Source organism: Bombus pascuorum, chromosome 11 (genome assembly GCF_905332965.1).
Source record: "Bombus pascuorum chromosome 11, iyBomPasc1.1, whole genome shotgun sequence".
NCBI classification, from domain to species: Eukaryota; Metazoa; Arthropoda; class Insecta; order Hymenoptera; family Apidae; genus Bombus; species Bombus pascuorum.
The window spans coordinates 538,713-558,077 of record NC_083498.1 but is presented as its reverse complement, the minus strand read 5'-3'; the positions used below and the strand labels follow the sequence as shown (position 1 = coordinate 558,077).

Genomic DNA, 19,365 nt, shown 5'->3' with positions numbered 1-19,365 from the left:
CAATTCAAAATTATTTTTAAGTACAAAATATTGTTGAACTTTTCTTGTTACTTGTTTCTTACTTCCACGTGTTTACTCGTTTTAAACATTGGTTTCATGTATCTTTGCTTCAAACGAATGTTACTTTATGATAGCATGTGGAGTACATAATTAACATAGCATAATTAACATAATTAACACGGTTAACAACTACCTTATTAACGTATTTATGTTAAACTGTTATAATGTAATAATTTTAGTAGTAGTTAAATAAACAGTCAATGTAACAAGTACACTGTATATTAATATAAATATTTATTTTTAATTTAAAATGTGTAAAAAATATAATGGTGTATTGTCTTTTGATTTTGAATTATAAATCCAATATTTTCAATGAATTAAGGCAAGTAGAGGTACATTTTGGTTTGGTTACATCAAATAAGTAAAAAATATTTCCATAAAAATATTTTAATCTTGTACCATCCACAATGTGAAATAAATTGTATTATTCATATGCGAAAATAAATCCCAATATTTACCTCTATTTACCATTACTTTATCAACAGTTGCGTAATTAGTTCTTAACAATACTCTTGTATTAAAAAAATTTAAACATCAATAATATAATTAGGATGTACAACAAGTAAAGGATCATTTTCTTCGTCTTTTTCATCCCTTGTAGTTAAAGGTATTATAATTTGATCCTGAAATACAATTAACAAAAGATATTAAAAAGTGAATCATTAATAATAAAATTCGAATAATTTTAAATAACTACTTTTCTACGTACATGATATGTTAACCTATCAATGATCTTTTCAATAAAATTTTTTCTTTCCAACAACTCTTCCTCTGAATCTATTTGATCCTGTATTTGATCAAGATACCATGCCACCAGTTCTGATTTCTTTAATCCGCCTTTAGTGTCCCCTGTAGAAAAGAGAAAATTATAAAATAAATATTTACATAAATAATAACTTCAGACACAATATACCTGTAGCAACAGTTTCACTTTCAGCACGAGTTTCTTCATTTCTCATGTACAACACTAACATATTAGATAAATTTTTATACTCTTCAAAGGACATTGTTAGTTTCTTCTTGTGTTCTATAAATATAATGTAAAGAAGAAAAGAAGGATGTATATAAGACTAACTATTACACATAGACATTCACATAGACATTTAAGTGGATGTAAGTGATATATAATTTACGTGTAGGAGTTTCTGCTTCCATATCGTGATCTAATGCGTTGAGAGCCTCCATGATAGGTGGAGCATCATTCATATCGACATCCATTCCATCATCTTCGGCTTTTTCTAAATCTATATCCGGCTGTTCTACAGTAACGATACTTTTACCTAATAAACGTTTTGCTTCTGAAACATGTTTTATAGTAACTTCGTCTGAGCATTCTAATTTAGCCATGGCTTCCGATAATCTAATAAGGCTTTCTAATTTTCTAACGGTAACTCTCCATTTGCCAGAGCCACTACCAGTTTTTTGTCTAAGCGTAGTATAACTATCAACTAAAGATTCTGCCGCTTCCTGAAATTGAAAAAGGAAATTAATCCAAATAATTTAAATAATGAATTTATATTTAAAACGGTATAACAATACCTGATTTAACATAGGTTTAAAATGTTTGGCAAAATTAATATATCTAGAGATCTCTGATTGCGAATATACTGTATCAAAACCTTGCCAATTATCGCAATGTAAATCAATAATTCTTTTAGCGATTGCATTATCAACAATCTCATTGCATTCATCAACTATAATAAAGAATAAGTCAAATCTGGACATAATTGGAGCCGTTAATTGAACATTTTGTTGTAATGACTTTTTCCTATCATACCGTCCACCAACGGGATTTGCTGCCGCTAATATTGATGTTCGGGCATTCAAAGTTGCTCTTACGCCAGCCTAAAAATATATATATTTTATTAATGCTAATATGCATATACTAGAAAATTTTAATATCACTTATCACTCGACATCAACAAACCTTAGCTAGTGAAATAGTTTGTTGCTCCATGGCTTCGTGTATAGCCACTTGATCCCTGATATCCATTTTATCAAATTCATCGATACAACAAATACCTTGATCAGCAAGCATCAAAGCACCAGCTTCAATAACAAAATCAGGCGACTCTTCATCTCTTACTACAGCAGCAGTTAATCCAGCTGCGGAAGACGCCTTTCCTGAAGTGTAAATCGATCTTGGTGTGATGTCAGCAACACTTTTTAGAAATTGAGATTTCGCTGTACTAGGATCACCGACAAGACAACAGTTTATATCCCCTCGTAACGAGGTACCCTCTAACGTTGTTTTCGGCACACCACCAAACAACATTAAAGTAATTCCTTTTTTAACTTCATCGTTACCGTGTATAGCGGAAAATAAACTTTGTACAAGATTTTCATATAGATTTTTATCACGACTCATTTCATATATACGATTCCATTCTGCTTCTGACATTCGCTTTTTCATCATTTCTTGAGAAATTTCTTCCATATTTGTTTCGGTACCACCAAACTAGAAAAATATTAATCACATAAAATATGTGTACATATATACACATTACTATATTATGATATGTAATGTACATGTATATGTACATATGGCACAATATGTAACTAATTTGTTATACCCTAAAACTTGTTGGAGTAACACTGCAAGCTAGAAATGCTGTTTTATACGTTAATTCACGTGTTCCTAGAGCTTTCAATCCTGTTATTCCTTCTCCTTGTTCAGTAGGTTTCCGACGTGCTGCTTTAAGATCAACTTTTGCACCACTAAGTGAAAGAACCGATACATCCGGCACTACTATCATAGTTCCTGTAAAGTCATACCTAGAAACGTACAAATAAGATTTATTAGAACTTAGAGAAAGTGAAGGAAGCTATATAAGTAATTTTAATGTAATATTGTATAGGTATTTAGTAAAATACCTGTCACCAGGTTGAATAGTTTCCACAGCTTCTGCTCGTAAAATAACTTCAAGCGAACGTGGAATGCAGCCTCTAGGAAGTTCTGCTTGTGTCTCTTGTACTCTAATTTTTTGGAAATCAACAAATATGGAATTATCTACATCTAGCAGGAAACGCCTCCTATTATTACATACTGGATTATAACAAATTGTTGGATTGCAGAACTGTAAATAATTACCCAACTTGTAATAATTTCATTACAAACATATTCATATCAATGAGGTCATTTACATTATACCTTAAATTGTTGTTCTACATTTTTTATTACAGCATTACAGTCCATACAAATAAATGTTCCGAACACCAACTCTGGATGGACAGGATGTGTTCTTATTACTTGACCAGATATACGTATTAATGTACCGAGTTTCGAGGCATTTAGTTCTCTTAATTTTTGTCGTATCGGAACTTCCACAAAACTCACATAACATTCCTTTTCCTTCCTCAAATCTGCAACATCCTTGACATAATTACAGACTGCTTGGCATAGGTATGGATAGACTCTATAAAAAAAGATCACAATTTATTAAATAAAAACAAATGATTAAACTAGTGTCGTAATAAAAAGAACATTTTAAAATCTCACCTAAAATATTCTTCAACAATAGTTGTTGACAATACTTGGTTGTATTCATCTACATCGTCAAAAGTCACTTCTAATGTACTATGTTCTGGACTTACAAGTTCTTTGGCTGGTTCAAGGTATTTTACAGTTCCATGTTCCTTAAAGCTAATTAATAAAATAAGAATATATGTTTTAAAAGACAAGTTTGAGGTATCAACTGTCTTTAAATGAAGTATAAAAATCTTACTCTTCTAAAAAGTCCTGAAACAGCTTTTGACATTTGATCCCAACTTCATCAGGTACACGTGAGCGAATATTTTGCGTATCTCCCACATCCATTCTTCGAAATAATTAATAATTACTTATTAGAACAATATTTTAGCGCGGCGTTCAGCAATGAAACAACGCGCGAGAACAGTTTGGCGGGAACTAAGTTTAGGCGCGTTTTCAAAATTGGCGTCCCTTGTGTACAGTAAGAAATATAAAAATAAACGAAAATAAATTTTATTCTTTTGTACAATATTCATGTGTCCAATATGTTAATATATAAAGAATATTATTATTCTAATTTTAATTATATATTTCTGATAAGGAACAGATACAAAATTGCCAAAGTTAACGAATAAAATACCTATCACTGCCATGATTCTAGTAGGATTACCGACACGAAGAGCTGGAACCGTCATACAGCGCACTCTATAGTATCATGAAAATAAACAATGTTCCTGTACTCTGTGCTCCTACATCGCCTATACGAGTATCTTCAGGTTTCTTTCATCATTTTTGTTTTATTATAATGTTATTATTATTTTTACGTATTATGACTGTAATGACAAATAATATTCTGTTTATTCTGTTATCACTCCATAAATAATGAAAAAACTGAATATTCTTTGTAATACCGAAAAAATATCTTTAATTAAAGATATGATATAACATTGCATCATTTACAATAAGAATGAATCTAACATATCATTTATTATTTTTTGATACTCTGTACGTAGTACGTATACCTAGAAAAAAGAATTCTGCACAACAAACACGTAGTATAAAAGTATAAAATTTTTAATGCGTAGGATTTCTCAGATGTCGATATATCCACCAGTAGTAGATTTACCTTTGCATATATATGTAATATCTCTCACAAAAAATATTGTCTGATATTGTATATACACACAATGGCTGGGCATGATTCAAAAGATCTCGTACAGAATCGCAATGAAGGGCAATTAGAGATTTCACCGCATAAAAAAGGAGGAGAAAGTCGAAAAATCTTTTAGTATGTAAATAGATACGTACTTACACGGTGTATACATTTCCTGCGACGGACAAGACTTCGCTCTTAAGGCAGGTGGTGCTATAGGATATAAAAAGCACTCCCAGTGCGTACTGCCGTTTTAGTTCCTTCAAAAACCCTCCAGAATGTTAGTCAGTGTCGCAGATATTTTTGCCTTTTACTTGGTAAAATTGTACTCTTTTTTTTTTTCATACTCTTTTAATTTGGTAAAACTTTATGTAACTTTAATATCATTCACGTCTTCAGGAAGATTATCAGATCAGATCGTTTATATACAATAAAATCAATACTGAAACGATAGAATAGAAACTGATATTTAATTAACTTAATAACAGTGACAAACGTAATACACATATCAAGTTTGGAATAAGTGAATTAATTGCCTACTAATATTTCATTTACTTTTTATATTAAATAGATTTATATTTTATGTTTGTTCCTAAAACGCGGCTGACAAAATGTAATTTTTAAACGATAACATTAAAGTTGCGACAAATATTAACTTTCATCGGTTTAATTCGCTATTCAAACACGAACACGGTGACGGTACTATTTCGAAAAATTTAGAGGCGTGAAAAGTGGCACGATAATAATTGAATGAAAACTGAAAACTGTCCAATTCAGGTAACGCTTGCCTGTTCAGCCAGTGGTGCATTGATAACAGAAGTATCTCGGGATATCCAACCAGTAACAAATTTACAGCCACCAGCCTTTAGTTATCTTCCAAGTACAAACGTTGTGTCTCCAAAACTTTCTCAACATGTTGTTTTCGCTAAACAAGCTTTGGACAATGGGTTAGAAGATGTCGGGGCTGCAGGTAGAGGTTTTACCGAAAGACAAACACAGGCTGGGTATTCATACCTGAAACCTCTATTGATCGATCTCAAGTTACCATTCAAAGATCAGACGATGAAATCAATCAATGATAAGCAAAGGTAAGAATGCACTTTTGAAGTGTACAATTGAAAAGCATATCTAGCGCTCTACTGTTATAATACACTGCTATTCCTTTCATTAGACTCGTTCGCAATTATTTACAGTATTGAAATTGTCGGAGAAACGTTCTCGTTTATTTAATATTCGATCGTCGTTCATTTAGTTTTCGTTTGTTCATTTTCTACTAGGTAATCACAAGGAAAAGATAGATAATCTTAAAATGATAATTTGTAGAAACGAAACAGATATTTAGGCAGGAGGTCAAACAAACGTTTGTACAATTAATAATTTGTATTTAGTGATTTTTACCGAGGAATCGAAGGGAAAAGTACAGTTGAAAGTGGATACTGTCACGAATAGGACCTGTCACTGTTAAATTAGGACCATAAGCCGCGTCACGAGTGTAACTCGATATTAGAACGCAAGGGGTTGATATTATCATAAATCACTGGTGATAATCGAGATACGCCCTATGTCGACCCTCGATAACGCGTCGAATATTTGCATTTTAAGATCAACGAACGAAGAGGGAAGTTCTGGAACAAAAGCAATAACGAGGGCAGGTAAATCATTGAGGTCAAACAACGGAACAAGGCTGCTGGCCGAGGTCGAATATCATCCGCACGTTCCACGGCGATCGTCGTATCAAGTTGTAGAAGAACTCGATGAGTACTTAACGGACGATTCGGATCATGCAGGATTGCCGCCCTATCGTGGGAAGGCTCAGACAACGAATCCCCATCGTAATTCGCAAGACATAACGACGGCCATCAAAACCCTCGATCACTTCCTGAGCGGGGTTCTGAACGATGATAGTTACAACAGCGAGCTACATCCACCGCCCAATCCTGTTTTAGCCCTTGTCCTGTCTCGATACGGGCGATACGTGTCCGGAGCACGAAACCCTCGCGTGTACGCGCACATGGCCGTAAACAATATACACAACAACAAACCTTTTGGTAGTTATAAGTTGGAACGCGAAGAGCTGCCCACCTACGCTCGAAGATAATGCGGATAAACATTTTCCTCTCGCTTAGGACAAATTTTTACCTGTTGGACCCTTAGATTATCTCGTAGACGTCTTATTGTTAGTACTTGTGTGACATAGGACCGCGCGAGAATTGTTCGAAACCGGAAAAGAAATATGAAGAAAAGATAGTGGAATATGGAGAATGAATGCGGAAGAGATGAAAAATGTTGATAAGTATCGAAATATTATCAGAATCAAAGATTTTTTCTTGACAATCTTTTATCTGAAAGTCTGAATAGGAACTATCTGATAAATAATTTTGATTTATTCGTTACCTTCATATTCGGCATTGGAAATAACTTTTGCTCAGCAGTGGAGTCCGGTAATGTATATATAAACGGCAGTGAAGTTAATTAATAGTTTACACGTCGTTAACGGAACGTTTAATCGCAAATACCGCACATTATCCAACTCGGTATAATTTTCAATTCATAGATTCAATTTTACTTGAATTAATCTGCTTTCATTCACTGATACCGCTTAAACCACAAACACCAAGTTGAACTAAATCGAAGTCGCGAAGTTTGCCCTTCGTTGATATCGCACTGATTAATTATCCAAACGACACTTCGGATACCGGTATTAAAGAAAACTTTAGAGCACTTCCTTCATAGCTCATTCTAAATTTAATCAATATCATGCGGATTTACCCTTGAATCTAGCGGCAATCGGGCTTGGCGCGAAGTTAATTGGAGTAGTTCGAGAAGCCGCTCGAGAAACCCCGATTAAGCACTAAACTACTCTCATTACACCTTCCTGTCTCTCCGGAAACCTCTCTAGATACTACTAACTTGATTTCATTGATGAAAGCCATGTACCAGTCTAGACCACTATTGCTCTTGTTCGGAATACGTCCATCAGATAGGTACATGCTAATAAACCTTTTTGGTCTCGTGCACCCCATGTTACTTCGAATAAGAACTTGTCGTTCGATCGACAAAAATTTTACGACGATCATTACATGAGAAGATTGGAGAAAACATGGTACAAGAGAGGAAATATATAATTTGGAAAGTAAAATTTAATAGAAAATCTGTATGTTTCCAAATATTAACATTGCTTATTACATCTCATAAATTTTTACCTGATTAAAATGTCTAAAACCGATATACTCGTATTAATGCTCAGCGGAAAACGTATTTAAATAAGATTTATAGAACGAAATGTTTCTTTAAAGTAAATAATTATTAAATCGGATATTCGATTAAATTCTGTTAACATCGCAATTTAAAATTCAATCAATCGAAACTCTATTTGGGTTTCTTCATAACATCAAGCGCACTTTTACGTATATAGGATTTGCACTTGTAAACAAGTCGAAGATTCGTTATAAAATTATAATAACTCTAATAACGACAGATTTACACATCTATAAAATTATTACGTACCATATATATTTTAATGAATCATTTTCCGCGAAAAGGATATTTTACTAAGCACATCGATCTCTATTGCACTCGGATATGGATCTCGCGAGTATATACACATTGAGGAATTTGAATCAGGATGCGTATAAATAAATACATCATAAACATTGCAGTTACGGACATTTTCAGAGGTCGTTTAATTTTCCCATCTTCAGTATACTTGTTGCGGGATCATAAAACGAACGACGAGGGCTTAAGTGGTGCTTGATTGCCGTCCGTCCGCTAGGAAACCAGATTGTCTGAAAATTGTATTTTCAGGATGGCAGTTTCCATTAGCTTCTTCGAGCTTTACCAAAGGAGATCGGTTGGCAGTAATAGCTTTACTAATAGAGCATCCAGGTACTTGGAGACTCTTATAATTAGTCGATATGTTCGAGCCAATACGTTTTCCTTTTTGATCCTTCCAAGTTCGCGCTTTTAAACAAGTTACTTATACGTATTCGTTTCACTTTTTTAATATCGAGCGAAATATAGAGTATCACACGTAAAAATTTACTTATTCCTCTTGCTTTATGTAAAAACGTAACAAACTTTTCGGGCGAAATTAGTTTTTTTTTTTTTTTTATGACAGGTACTCCGTGATCACACTAACAATGTTTGCCAACACGTTTGGAATTTTATCCCAAGGAAAAGATGTTATGTAGGGTAATTCCAACAACTGGTTCAGACTATATCTATATTCCAAGTGAAGTTAACGCATTGGTTGTCGCAACTGGTTTTCACTTTTCACTTCCTAAGCTTCTCGGAAACTTATCTTCACTTAAAGAATTGAACTTAAAGAAAGAGACTCTAAAACCATCTGACACAATTGAAGAATATTCTTGATGTGTAATATTCAAGAATGGAAGGTTAGACAAGGTTATGAAAGTATTGGAAATACTTGTACACATCTTATATATATATACATATATATATTATTTTATTATTATATTTTATTATTATTATTTATATTATATTTTATATTATATTATTATATATATATATATATAATTATTATTTATATATAACTTCTACGTACATTTTTAGATTTGTTTCAAAATTTTCCTATATAATAATAATAATGATGGCCGAATGCCACTGAAATTTCAAAATGTTTCATGCAATATACATTATGTATATATACATAATGTAACAAATCAAAACTGTGAAACAAATCTAAAAATGTACGTAGAAGTTGCGAGACATTTAGTGCAAGAACAGATTTTGCACAGATCGCAAAACTATTCAAATATTTTTGTGAATCATCTAGTTAATCCTACAGTAGCATCGCGACGAACGAGATAATATTGTTACTTTATCTTATCCTTTTTATTTCATCTTCGCATTGTTCATATTTCTAACCATTTTATTCCTTCTCTTCGCTATTTTCCCTTTACAATTTCAAAGGGAAGCGTTTGTATAGAACGAGTAGACTCGATGAACTTTCTCGTATCGCATATTGCGTATTGTACAAGAGTTGTCGGAGATTTCAAAAGAAATATTACACCGATGCTAAAGAAAAACGTGGATTTACGGGCTCGGCGGAAAAGTCGGAATTTACGTTTACGTAGGATAACAGGGGAAAAACGGGTAATCTTTTGCGTTTTGGCAAATATCGTACACGGTCCAAATTTTCTTTCGTGTTTTCTCTTTTTCCCTGTTCTTTCTTTTATTCGCAAGAACAACTACATCAGAATGTAGGACAAACGAAATGGCTTGTTCGTCATTATTTCCAGTCGTGATGCGCGAATTTCTTTGCATTTCTTTCCGTTCTGGTAATCTTTGGAATTTTTTCGAGACCCTTCAAAGGTTGGCAAGCACGGCTGAAACTGCGGGGTGCTCAGTCTAACATGAACCGCAGTTCAGTCGAACCGCAATAAAAAGCAGCGAGCTTGTAGGAATAAAATATGAGAAATACGTTGAGATCTTTTCTCCGTGACGGGGTAGGAAGAAAACGAGATGAAGGCGCAAGATGGAGGCTCGGAAAAAGAGGAGACCGCATTAACGCTATGTTTTGCAGCGGAACGCGAGATGGCAAAGAACGATATTATTAAACGCTATCTTCTTTCATGTTTCATGCTACGCTATCGATACATTTTTTTACTTGTTTTTATCTTCTTTTCTTTGACAACCTTTCGGTTTAATTTTAAAAATTGCGTTACTACTGTCAAAGGCTTCCATTCCGGTTGTTTGTTTTTTAAGCATTATCTTTAAGTATAAATTTCACAAAAAGCTAAATGAAAAATATCGTAATATTAGTTGTAAGACATAAAATATTATTTAGAATGGAATCTTCAGATTTTTGTAAATCAGATTTTTAATAACAATTATTTTTCTAAAATATAGGACCACTGTGGATAAGTTGAACGAATTGCGAGGGATTAATACATTTTTGCTGTAGATTAAATTTTGACTGAAATATTTTGAAGAGAAGTTGTGGGATAAATATCTATGTCGTTCGAGAACTATTTGTTTCCAAAATTTCCTACAGCTAAACTAAGTACAAAAACTTACTACGCACTACAGAATCCATTCGTCCGACAAACGTCGAAGGAAACCCATTTGGGAATAAGAATGACCCTGAATCCACAAACCTTTTTCTGCCACTAAGGATCTGTCAATATTTCCATTTTCTACACTTTCTCCATGTAATTTTAAACGGACATTGGTCAGAATTTGTTCAAACGAGTCACATTTTCTAAAAAAAAAAGTAAAGAGATGAAAATCTGGCATGAATCAAACATCTAACTTTCTCTACCAAACATTAGTATACAATTATAGACAGAATATTTTTGAAATTATTGAAATGATTTATTACTTCTCACTCATGTATTCTCACACGCGAATTAGTCGTTCCCCTGTTTCGGTTAAGATAACAGAGGTAGTTCAATGAATTTAACATTGTATTAACAGGTTAATATAACTTGTATTTTTAACAATAAATTATATAATAATAAAAGCGTCACAAATTATTTAGCAATGAATACAGTTAATGTGTTGCAGAAATTCAACCCGACTTTACGATATCTCTCGATGAATTCGTTAGACTAAGCGATTTTAATTTCAATCGTCAGACCTCTCGATGTATGTCGTTTGAATCTTCCAATGAGACTGATTGCCCTTCGATCATTTCTTTGTCTTCTCGGGGAAACGACCCCCACTACGCTCGGATCACGCCACCGTTCGCGCCTATGATCACGTATGCCACCTTCTTTGTGTGCATGAAATAACGGACCAAAATCGACGTTTCTGGAACTCGCTGCTTGGTGACAGCTATGCGCTCGTCGATACATTGTATAGTTTCCGTCAGGCAGATAAGACGATCAGTCTGCGACACTGTAAGACCGCGAGCGACGGTTAGAAATACGATCTATACTAAGCCTCTCGTGGCGTAACACCTGATATAAATTTAAAAAGTGTAGAAGTATTTATTATAGCGTTTGATCATGTCCAGGTAGGTATCACAGTAAGATATATAGTGCTGGGTTTTGATGGTGGAAATCGGTAGATGGAAAATGGTAGAAACACGCGTTGCAATTAGTTGCTTTGCTTCAAACTAGCTGGTGATTTCTATGTCTACGGTTAAATGTTAAATGATTCGTTGGAAAACAGGTTTTACGTCTTAGGTACTGGATTATCCTGTATCGTAGGCGTCGCGCATTCTAGTATCCTGCAACTACGCTCATAAACATACTACTGATTGAACGGAAGTCGCGATATCGTGACGTTTTGAAGATTTATGAGCATTTGTACAAAGTGAATCTACTTAATGTCATATTGTTCATTACTGAAACTGAATCTGTTGATATGTTACTATCTACTTAAACAACTTGAATAAAACCTTAATGAGCTTTCAAGCAAATCTTCAAACTTTGATAAATTTGTAAATCGTATCTTTTTATTGTTCAATATTATATGTAATAACGTGTAATAATATCCATTCCTTCGGTTTAGGAAAGTTTAAACACGAGCAATGTTTAGCGTAACCAATCGTTATATGTATTATAATATTATCTATTGACCAGAATTTCATATTAATTGACATAATTAACCAATGTTACTTTGCAAACAAAGACCATTAGTAAACATAGTCGATACAGTAATCGATAGTAGTAATAGCGTAACAACATGATTTATGTAATATAATAATACTATTATATTGTTATATGAATAAATAATCAATCTTGCGAATGCCATGTGACGCAATTTCTTGGTCCTCGATATGTCGCGTTATATTTCGTAAACAATGTAGAGAAACAATTTAAACAGATAACGAAGAAATGTAGATCGATATTAATCCACTGTAAAATAGAGTAAATACCAAGTACTTTCTTTAGCGCTTTCTGTCATGAAAAGAAGCGTTGTCAAATATTCGAGATACCTGACGCGATTCATGAATGAATAGTTTCAATCAACGTACAGGCACCCGAGCCGATATCATTTGGTGAGAAAAATAGTATCTATTGAAATTTTGATTGGTTAACATCGATACTCTTTGATTCACGAAGCTCAGGGGAGCGAGCGTCGATTTGTTTTTGGTGTCGCGCGTTTTGTTTTCCCGGGCTTGTCCATTAACTTCCATATCAACGCAGAACACGATTATCCGCATCCGGTGATCTGTCTCTATCCGGCGATCCGTGTCAGCTTCAAAATGTCAGTAAACGCATTCGCGCGGAGAAAAGATATTGTTTCACCTGTAAAAAAAAAAATATTATTCAAAATATTTTGTTGGATCACTAACAACAGGAACGTGAATGGACGTGTTAAAGTCTTCACATTTTTGACGGACCATAACGATGTATAGAAAATTCCTAAAGGTAAAATAGTTCTGAGTAGTAAAAAAATATTGCAAGCGAATTAATGAAAAGTTGTTAAAAATAATTAGAAATGATCGCGTAATATTTTTTAAACTCTACGTAACACGCATTTTTGTACAGCGCGAAGCTATATTATTTCTCGTATCTGATCTTAAATTTCACATATAAGGAAATGAGACCGTTTTACATATGACGTATGACGATGGCACTTTTGGTATTCTATGGTTGGAAATCGTGGAGCAGTTGGCAATGGAGAATGAAAAGCATCTCGAGATCGCACACGTGACGCGTTCGAGTAGCCACTCATTTCTAGCCGAGTTCCTTCTCTTCGTTGTATGATTCTAGCTCAATTACAAGCGAGTAAAAGGTGGTACGGTGAAAGCAGCTGGGGTGGTGTGGTTGAGGTGAAGAGGCACCGGTTTCTTCCGCGGTTGGCGCAATTCGAGAGAAAGACGAGAATGGAGGGAAGAGAGCGAGAAAGACGTGGAAGGAAGTGCACGCACCCATGCCACCGTAATTGCCACGGTGTTTATAATTGTTGCACACTCCTTTGCTCTTTGTACGAATGCCTCTTCAACCTTCTGACTCGTAACCCTCCCGGTTGCGGGCCACTCCGCCGTGGACTCTTCAGAAACGTCGTGACGCGGGGCGAGACGAGAAATTAGTCTGCGTTTTCACGGAGCCGACTTAATAGAGAAAGAGAGACCGAGTGGAAGAAAGTGGCCCCGGCATTGTTCTCGCGTGAAATCGGGCTACGATTCTTAAGATGTCTCGCGGTCCAAGGAGCTGCATGCCGTCGTAAACGAGTTTCTACGAGGCTCGCGATGAAAATTGTCGTCGACAATCGTGTGCTGGTCACTTATCGCGTTCTCGCAAAATCCGCGAAACAAATGGCCTCGTTAATTCTTTTCTGTTTGAAATCCTAATTCGCGCTTGTTCCTCCAGTACCGTCAAATTACTTCGGTTTAATCTTTTTCAGATCCTTGATAGTTTTCTCATTGGGTTAATAGATTAAATTTTTATTACAGCCATAAATTTCAACGATGTTGTTTTTCACGCGTATCTAACTGCAATGAATGGAAACATACATTCGAGAAATTGATGAAATTTCAATTACGATACGTGTGTTATTAATGCAATTACTTCGTCGCATCGTTATTCGAATTTCACGAGTTAATTTCGATAAGAGCGTTGGAATTCTAGACTCAAAGGTGCATAAACTCGGATATAGTCGTTTTGCGTGCCAACACGTAAGCACGATGTTCTTATCAATCGAATGCGAGGAGACGACATCGATCGATCGCGATGTTATGGCTTTGTAGGGAAGGCGCTGGAACGCTGGAAGGCAAACGTCGTCGCTAATTTATTCGTGGAAGCACCAAGAGCGCCGACACCCTCTCCAAATTTCCTCTTCCGACGTACGCGATTCGATCATGTCGGCCTACGTTATTTTGCCGTCGGAACACAGCACAGGAACCACTTATATTTGTGTTTATTACGTCGAGATGTGACGTCATTTCCTGAGGGAAGGAGGACGGAATAACCTCATCACCGTATCCCACAGACTCGGCGGCAGTGATTCCCCCTTTGAATGGAGCCAAGTGGTTCGTGCCTCTCTCTTTCCCTCTCGGCCTTCAGCTGCTTCCTTGCCTTACAGTCCGTATTCTTTCGTTCTTTTCATTTTCTTCTCTAGTCTCTTACTTTTCGCGCCTTTATGCAAAAATGTCGCACTGGAATTTGTCGCATTTTGCTCTATTGTCTGAAAGAATTTGTAATTCAACTTTAAAAAGGTAATTTCCAGAAATTAGCTATTTCGTGATTCCTATCGTAGTATATGCGATAGAACTTTGCATTGAAATGAAAGATATTTCAGAAATAGATTATCGTCATTAGATGTATTATTTTTCCACGAGATAGTAATTTGCTAATATGATATTTGTTCCCTATATGCGTTATTTTCACAACGAACGTCAGAGTAAATACATGCACAGATGCTTGGTTCACAGTTTTTATTGCTCAACTGCGGAAACGCTTCAAACATTTAATTTAACCAGAGGTGTTTAATTCAATCTTTCTCTGTTACGAAATTAAACAACGCCTGTTTCGTTGAAATTGATCAACAAACTACCATATTGGAAAAAAAAAAATTGTTCTACTTCGATTAGTACATATTTTTCTCCTAGGCTGATACAAACAATTCAATTTTATTTGTGTGAAAATGTTGAAATAAAATATCTTTCTACCTCCAATACCTAGTCGCATAATCGATCGAAGTAAGAAGGTAATCATCGGTAGAATCTTACAATTTTCGTGTTAGAGTTGACTTAACAATCGGTTCATTTAGGATTCGACAGTCTGTTATTCCCGGATGGAAGGTAAAATGAAATACTCATAATATTCGTGCATGAATAGTCGTAACATAGGCGTACACAGACAGTTAACTTGATATTCGTCTGACAGGTCAGTCCTTCCCTTTAACCAACTATACCAACCTAGCTATTTGGCTAGCGGACCTCTACCCTCGGCGATAGCGCTATTTAGCGTCCCAGTGGCGCAAGTGCAAAGTGTCGTGCCATTACAGGGTGGCAGACGCGGCGCTCCATTAAGCAACGTACGTTTCGCGTGGCCGTATAGAGACGTGTGCCGTAGTAGCATGGCCGTGAAACGAATAGAAGGATACCTACCAAGGGAGTATGGGTCGAAGCGTGCAGGAATAGCTGCATTTCGGGCGAAACACGCCTTTAATTAAACCGAAAGGGGGACGTGTATTGTCATTTTCAAGCCAGACTACGACGTATCCAGTGCGTGGTACTTGGCTGGCCAGTTTACCGGAGACTCTCCTACGGTAGTACGTGCACTCTCGCGAAAATTTGCGCCATTTCGTTTCATTCGCGAAACTCTGGCCGACAGGGACGAGGCAAAACCCATCTAACGAGATCTTCCGCTCGAATTCTCGAGAGGGAACCGAACAGTTCCTTCTCTCTCTTTTACTATGTTACGTATCTATCTGTCCCTTCCTTCCTGTATCCTTTTTTATGTAATCGATGGCATTTGATCGAACCGCTCATAGCCGCCAACGTTTTTTCGTTTTATCTTCTCGAAACTCCTTTCATCTACGAAAATTCGATATACCTCTATGCGTTGGTATACACGGAAAAGATTATTCCATAATGTTTCGCATTTATTTAAACATAAAGAAACTGCATCGTTGTAAATTATAAATAACTAGATATATGTTTTATTAAGAGGTAGGTAATTTGATTTAAATTTATAAATGCGGTGTTGCTTTTGTACCTTTTATTTTTAATATCTTTAATTAGCATGTTTAAGTAGGAATTCTTAACTCTTAACAAAATTTCCGTAAATATAATCGAACAGCATACAATTTTACGATTAAGTCAAATGTATAGTCTATGGTTCATACAACGTTATAGAAAATTTTAAAAATATAATAAAAGTTTGTATTTATTCGAACGTCGATATTCGGTACTATTCGCTTTATTTCATAATTTCAAAAGCAAACAACTGTACGTTCAGAATGGAAAGTTATCGAATAGTGCATTGTAAAATTATACAGATCGTATGCAGAAAATTTGATTTTGCACAAAAGGTCTTCCACTGCTTTTGCCGGCATTTTAATGGCAGCATCGGCATTGTTCGTTACTTTTAAAGGGGGATTCCCCGCGCGTACATACATATGTATAATCTTGGATGCGTGATGAAGACGTATACTTACAAAAGCAAGACTTCCTGGCCGAAATGCTGAACACAATTGATAGTGATTGCAAGAAACGAATGAAACGATGATCTTGATTGCTTCATTAGAGTTCTATACAAAGCCTATTGATCTTTTTCTCAGTATTAAATACAATGATTTTGATCCTATAATTTCTACTTTAGAATTTCGACTTGACTGTGAAATGAATCGGAAAGCGAAATTTGTTTGTAAAAAATTGGTTAGCTTTTTTAGATTTATTTTTATTTTTTATTTTATTACGTATCTTCTACCCTATTTGCACGAAAAAAGGAAATCATTATGAAATCATCAATTCATGAAAAAGAAGACCTCACGATGCAGAGGTAAAGGGGGAAAATTAGAAAATTCGTTTAATCCTTCGGTTATAATAAGATATACTTCGTATGTATGTATGAAAGAGATAAAACAAATAAAAGAGTTACAAATATTTTCTAAGGGAAACGTGGAGAATTAGCATTGATTCTATTCCCGTAAATTTTAAACCTTTTAACACTTTCGAAAGTTGTAATATCGTACAATTGGATTAACGTTCGTTAAAAACTGTAATAAGTACAGTGCTGGAGCGAAAATGTATGGGATGGGAAGCAGAGCTTTGGCGATATAACAGTACATACTTGCGAAGTAAAGTTACATTAGGGTGGTACATGTGAAATGTCGTTTTCCCAAACTTTGTAGTTAGCACGCAGATAACGTGCCATAAATTTTGTCCAATATTTAATCGTTAGAAACGATATTAGAGAGAAAGAAAAATGAAGAAATGGAGGAACGTCTCTATGGCAAAAGGTATTTATAGTAATAAAATTGTTGTAACTTTGTTATTGAAGTTTATGAATTATCGGGGTATTAATATAACTTTTTTGAAGTTGAGTTTGAAAGCTGTTAAAAGCGTAAAAGCATTTATTATTTACTCCAACTTCAATTTTGATTGTGCGTTACGTATTTTGTACTTTGTGGAAGGGTGGATATTGAATTGAAATTTCCTGTTGGTAAAAATTTTATTCCCACGAATGACGCATTGTTGAAGAATTATGCGAAACTCGTTCGGCTTTACTAAAGTCTTCCCCTGGTGAATCCGATACTTTTTTCTTCTTTTTTCCTTTTGACAGTCGACTGTCGTCATTAGGACTTTACAAGCTCGACGCGAACTCTCCGAAGGGATACGTGCCGGGAATCGCGACTTTATACGAGCTTCGAGAAGAAAGCTTCTACGATTCTAAAGCGACCGTTATACATTTTGCGGGGCGGAAAGGTTTCGTGACCTCTTATTCATTGGGAAATCGACGTAGCGTGGGTTGAAAATAAACCTAACCCGAAAGACTTGTAAATCCGTCTTTGCTTGTCGTAAATGTTAATCAATACCCTCTGCTCTTACTACAAATAACATTCTGACGATCTAGATATTTCAGTCGATGGTGTGCATCACACCTTGTCCATTTCAAACGAACTCCTTTTTTCAAATTTTAAATGTAAACATGTTCTTCTATTTAAACTCGTGTCTTTCTATTAATTCGATCAAACGAATAAATAACGATAGATCATTTCATATTGACCCATCTTGTATAGAGTAAATCTTGAAATACCATAATACTTTGCAAAACTATTTTTAATCATGAACGTACAAGATAATAAGATTATCGAGTATCTCTGGAATGGTAGTTATTGGACGTCGTGTGTGTCTATAATTACCATAATCATTACTTTCAACTGATAAAATTGTAGTACTGCGGATGCTCCAATATCCTCGACATTCTTTCAACCTTGAATTTAGCGTTCAGGGCCACAAGCTTGATAGGGATTACAGTTTAACTGTACACTGAATTATATCGACTGTAACGAGTTCGTCGGCGAAAAAGGAAAAGAAGAACAGTTTTACAATGGCCAATCACGGTGCTCACGATTTAATTATGCTAATGCAACGTTAGGCGTCCGGACAGAGCTTGCTCGGGTTTGCAGTACCGCTGGATCGACGTAATTGTCGCTGACTTCTTAATAGCCCGAGCAATTATCCCAACGAAGTACTGGGACTTGAGGGGAAGTTAATTCAGGTCGACGTTGGAATACAATTTCGTCGTGTCACGGTAACGATTCGACCGTGGTGCTCCTACATATTCGCCGACCTGAAATTCTTTTTCGCTTGGCCAACGGAATAGTGCCGCCGTTTAAACGAATAAAAATCTTCCGTTACACGGTTCATATTCTCGTTTCAAAACTAAGAATTTCCTCGTTGGTAATTTCCGTCTGCGGGGCCGCGTCGACGTTCTCATTGACGCGTGGGTTGCCTGAAACACCGTCAACCGCATGATGCATCGCAGTCTCATGTGGAAATTCAATTCCTGAATACGCCGCGGCAAGGTTAAGTATATCCCGTCCTGGCTGCTGCTGAAACACGGATGCCTGTTTCAACCCTTTTCACTATGAATTAGTTTTTCTGTCTTTTATCCCTTAGACGGTTTACAACACGTATCGTTGTGTTTAACACGGCTTTCATTAGCCAAACTAAACTGTTCTTTGTCATTGTGTAACCTTGGATAAAAGTTTCAAATATATTTAAAAAAACAATTTACAAATCTTGCAAGAGCTAATT

At 35.5% G+C, this 19,365-nt stretch overlaps 3 protein-coding genes across 4 annotated transcripts in view; 1 reads left to right on the top strand and 2 right to left on the bottom strand.

Moving 5' to 3' along the window:
* LOC132911702 (uncharacterized) overlaps positions 1-8,907 on the top strand; it is a 39,896-nt gene extending 30,989 nt beyond the window's left edge. Inside the window, exons 1-3 of one of the 2 annotated variants that reach the window (XM_060968548.1) lie at positions 4,483-4,999; positions 5,460-5,770; positions 6,285-8,906. In XM_060968548.1, coding sequence (XP_060824531.1) covers positions 4,961-4,999; positions 5,460-5,770; positions 6,285-6,780 — 846 coding nt within the window. In that variant the 5' untranslated portion in view covers positions 4,483-4,960 and the 3' untranslated portion in view covers positions 6,781-8,906. Of the gene's footprint in view, positions 1-4,482; positions 5,000-5,459; positions 5,771-6,284 lie in introns of those variants that run through there. The other variant, XM_060968547.1, reaches the window with a different exon arrangement.
* The window catches only part of LOC132911696 (lateral signaling target protein 2 homolog), a 179,981-nt gene that overhangs the window by 34,109 nt on the left and 126,507 nt on the right, over positions 1-19,365 (bottom strand). The window lies entirely within an intron of this gene.
* Positions 432-4,098, bottom strand: LOC132911683 (DNA replication licensing factor Mcm6). Its single transcript, XM_060968465.1, has 11 exons — positions 3,786-4,098; positions 3,560-3,703; positions 3,212-3,476; positions 2,935-3,137; positions 2,634-2,835; positions 1,988-2,518; positions 1,600-1,905; positions 1,194-1,527; positions 974-1,087; positions 770-909; positions 432-683 (listed from the first exon to the last, which is right to left on the bottom strand). The coding sequence occupies exons 1-11, from the start codon at positions 3,875-3,877 to the stop codon at positions 588-590; spliced, it is 2,427 nt and encodes an 808-aa protein (XP_060824448.1). The 5' UTR covers positions 3,878-4,098; the 3' UTR covers positions 432-587.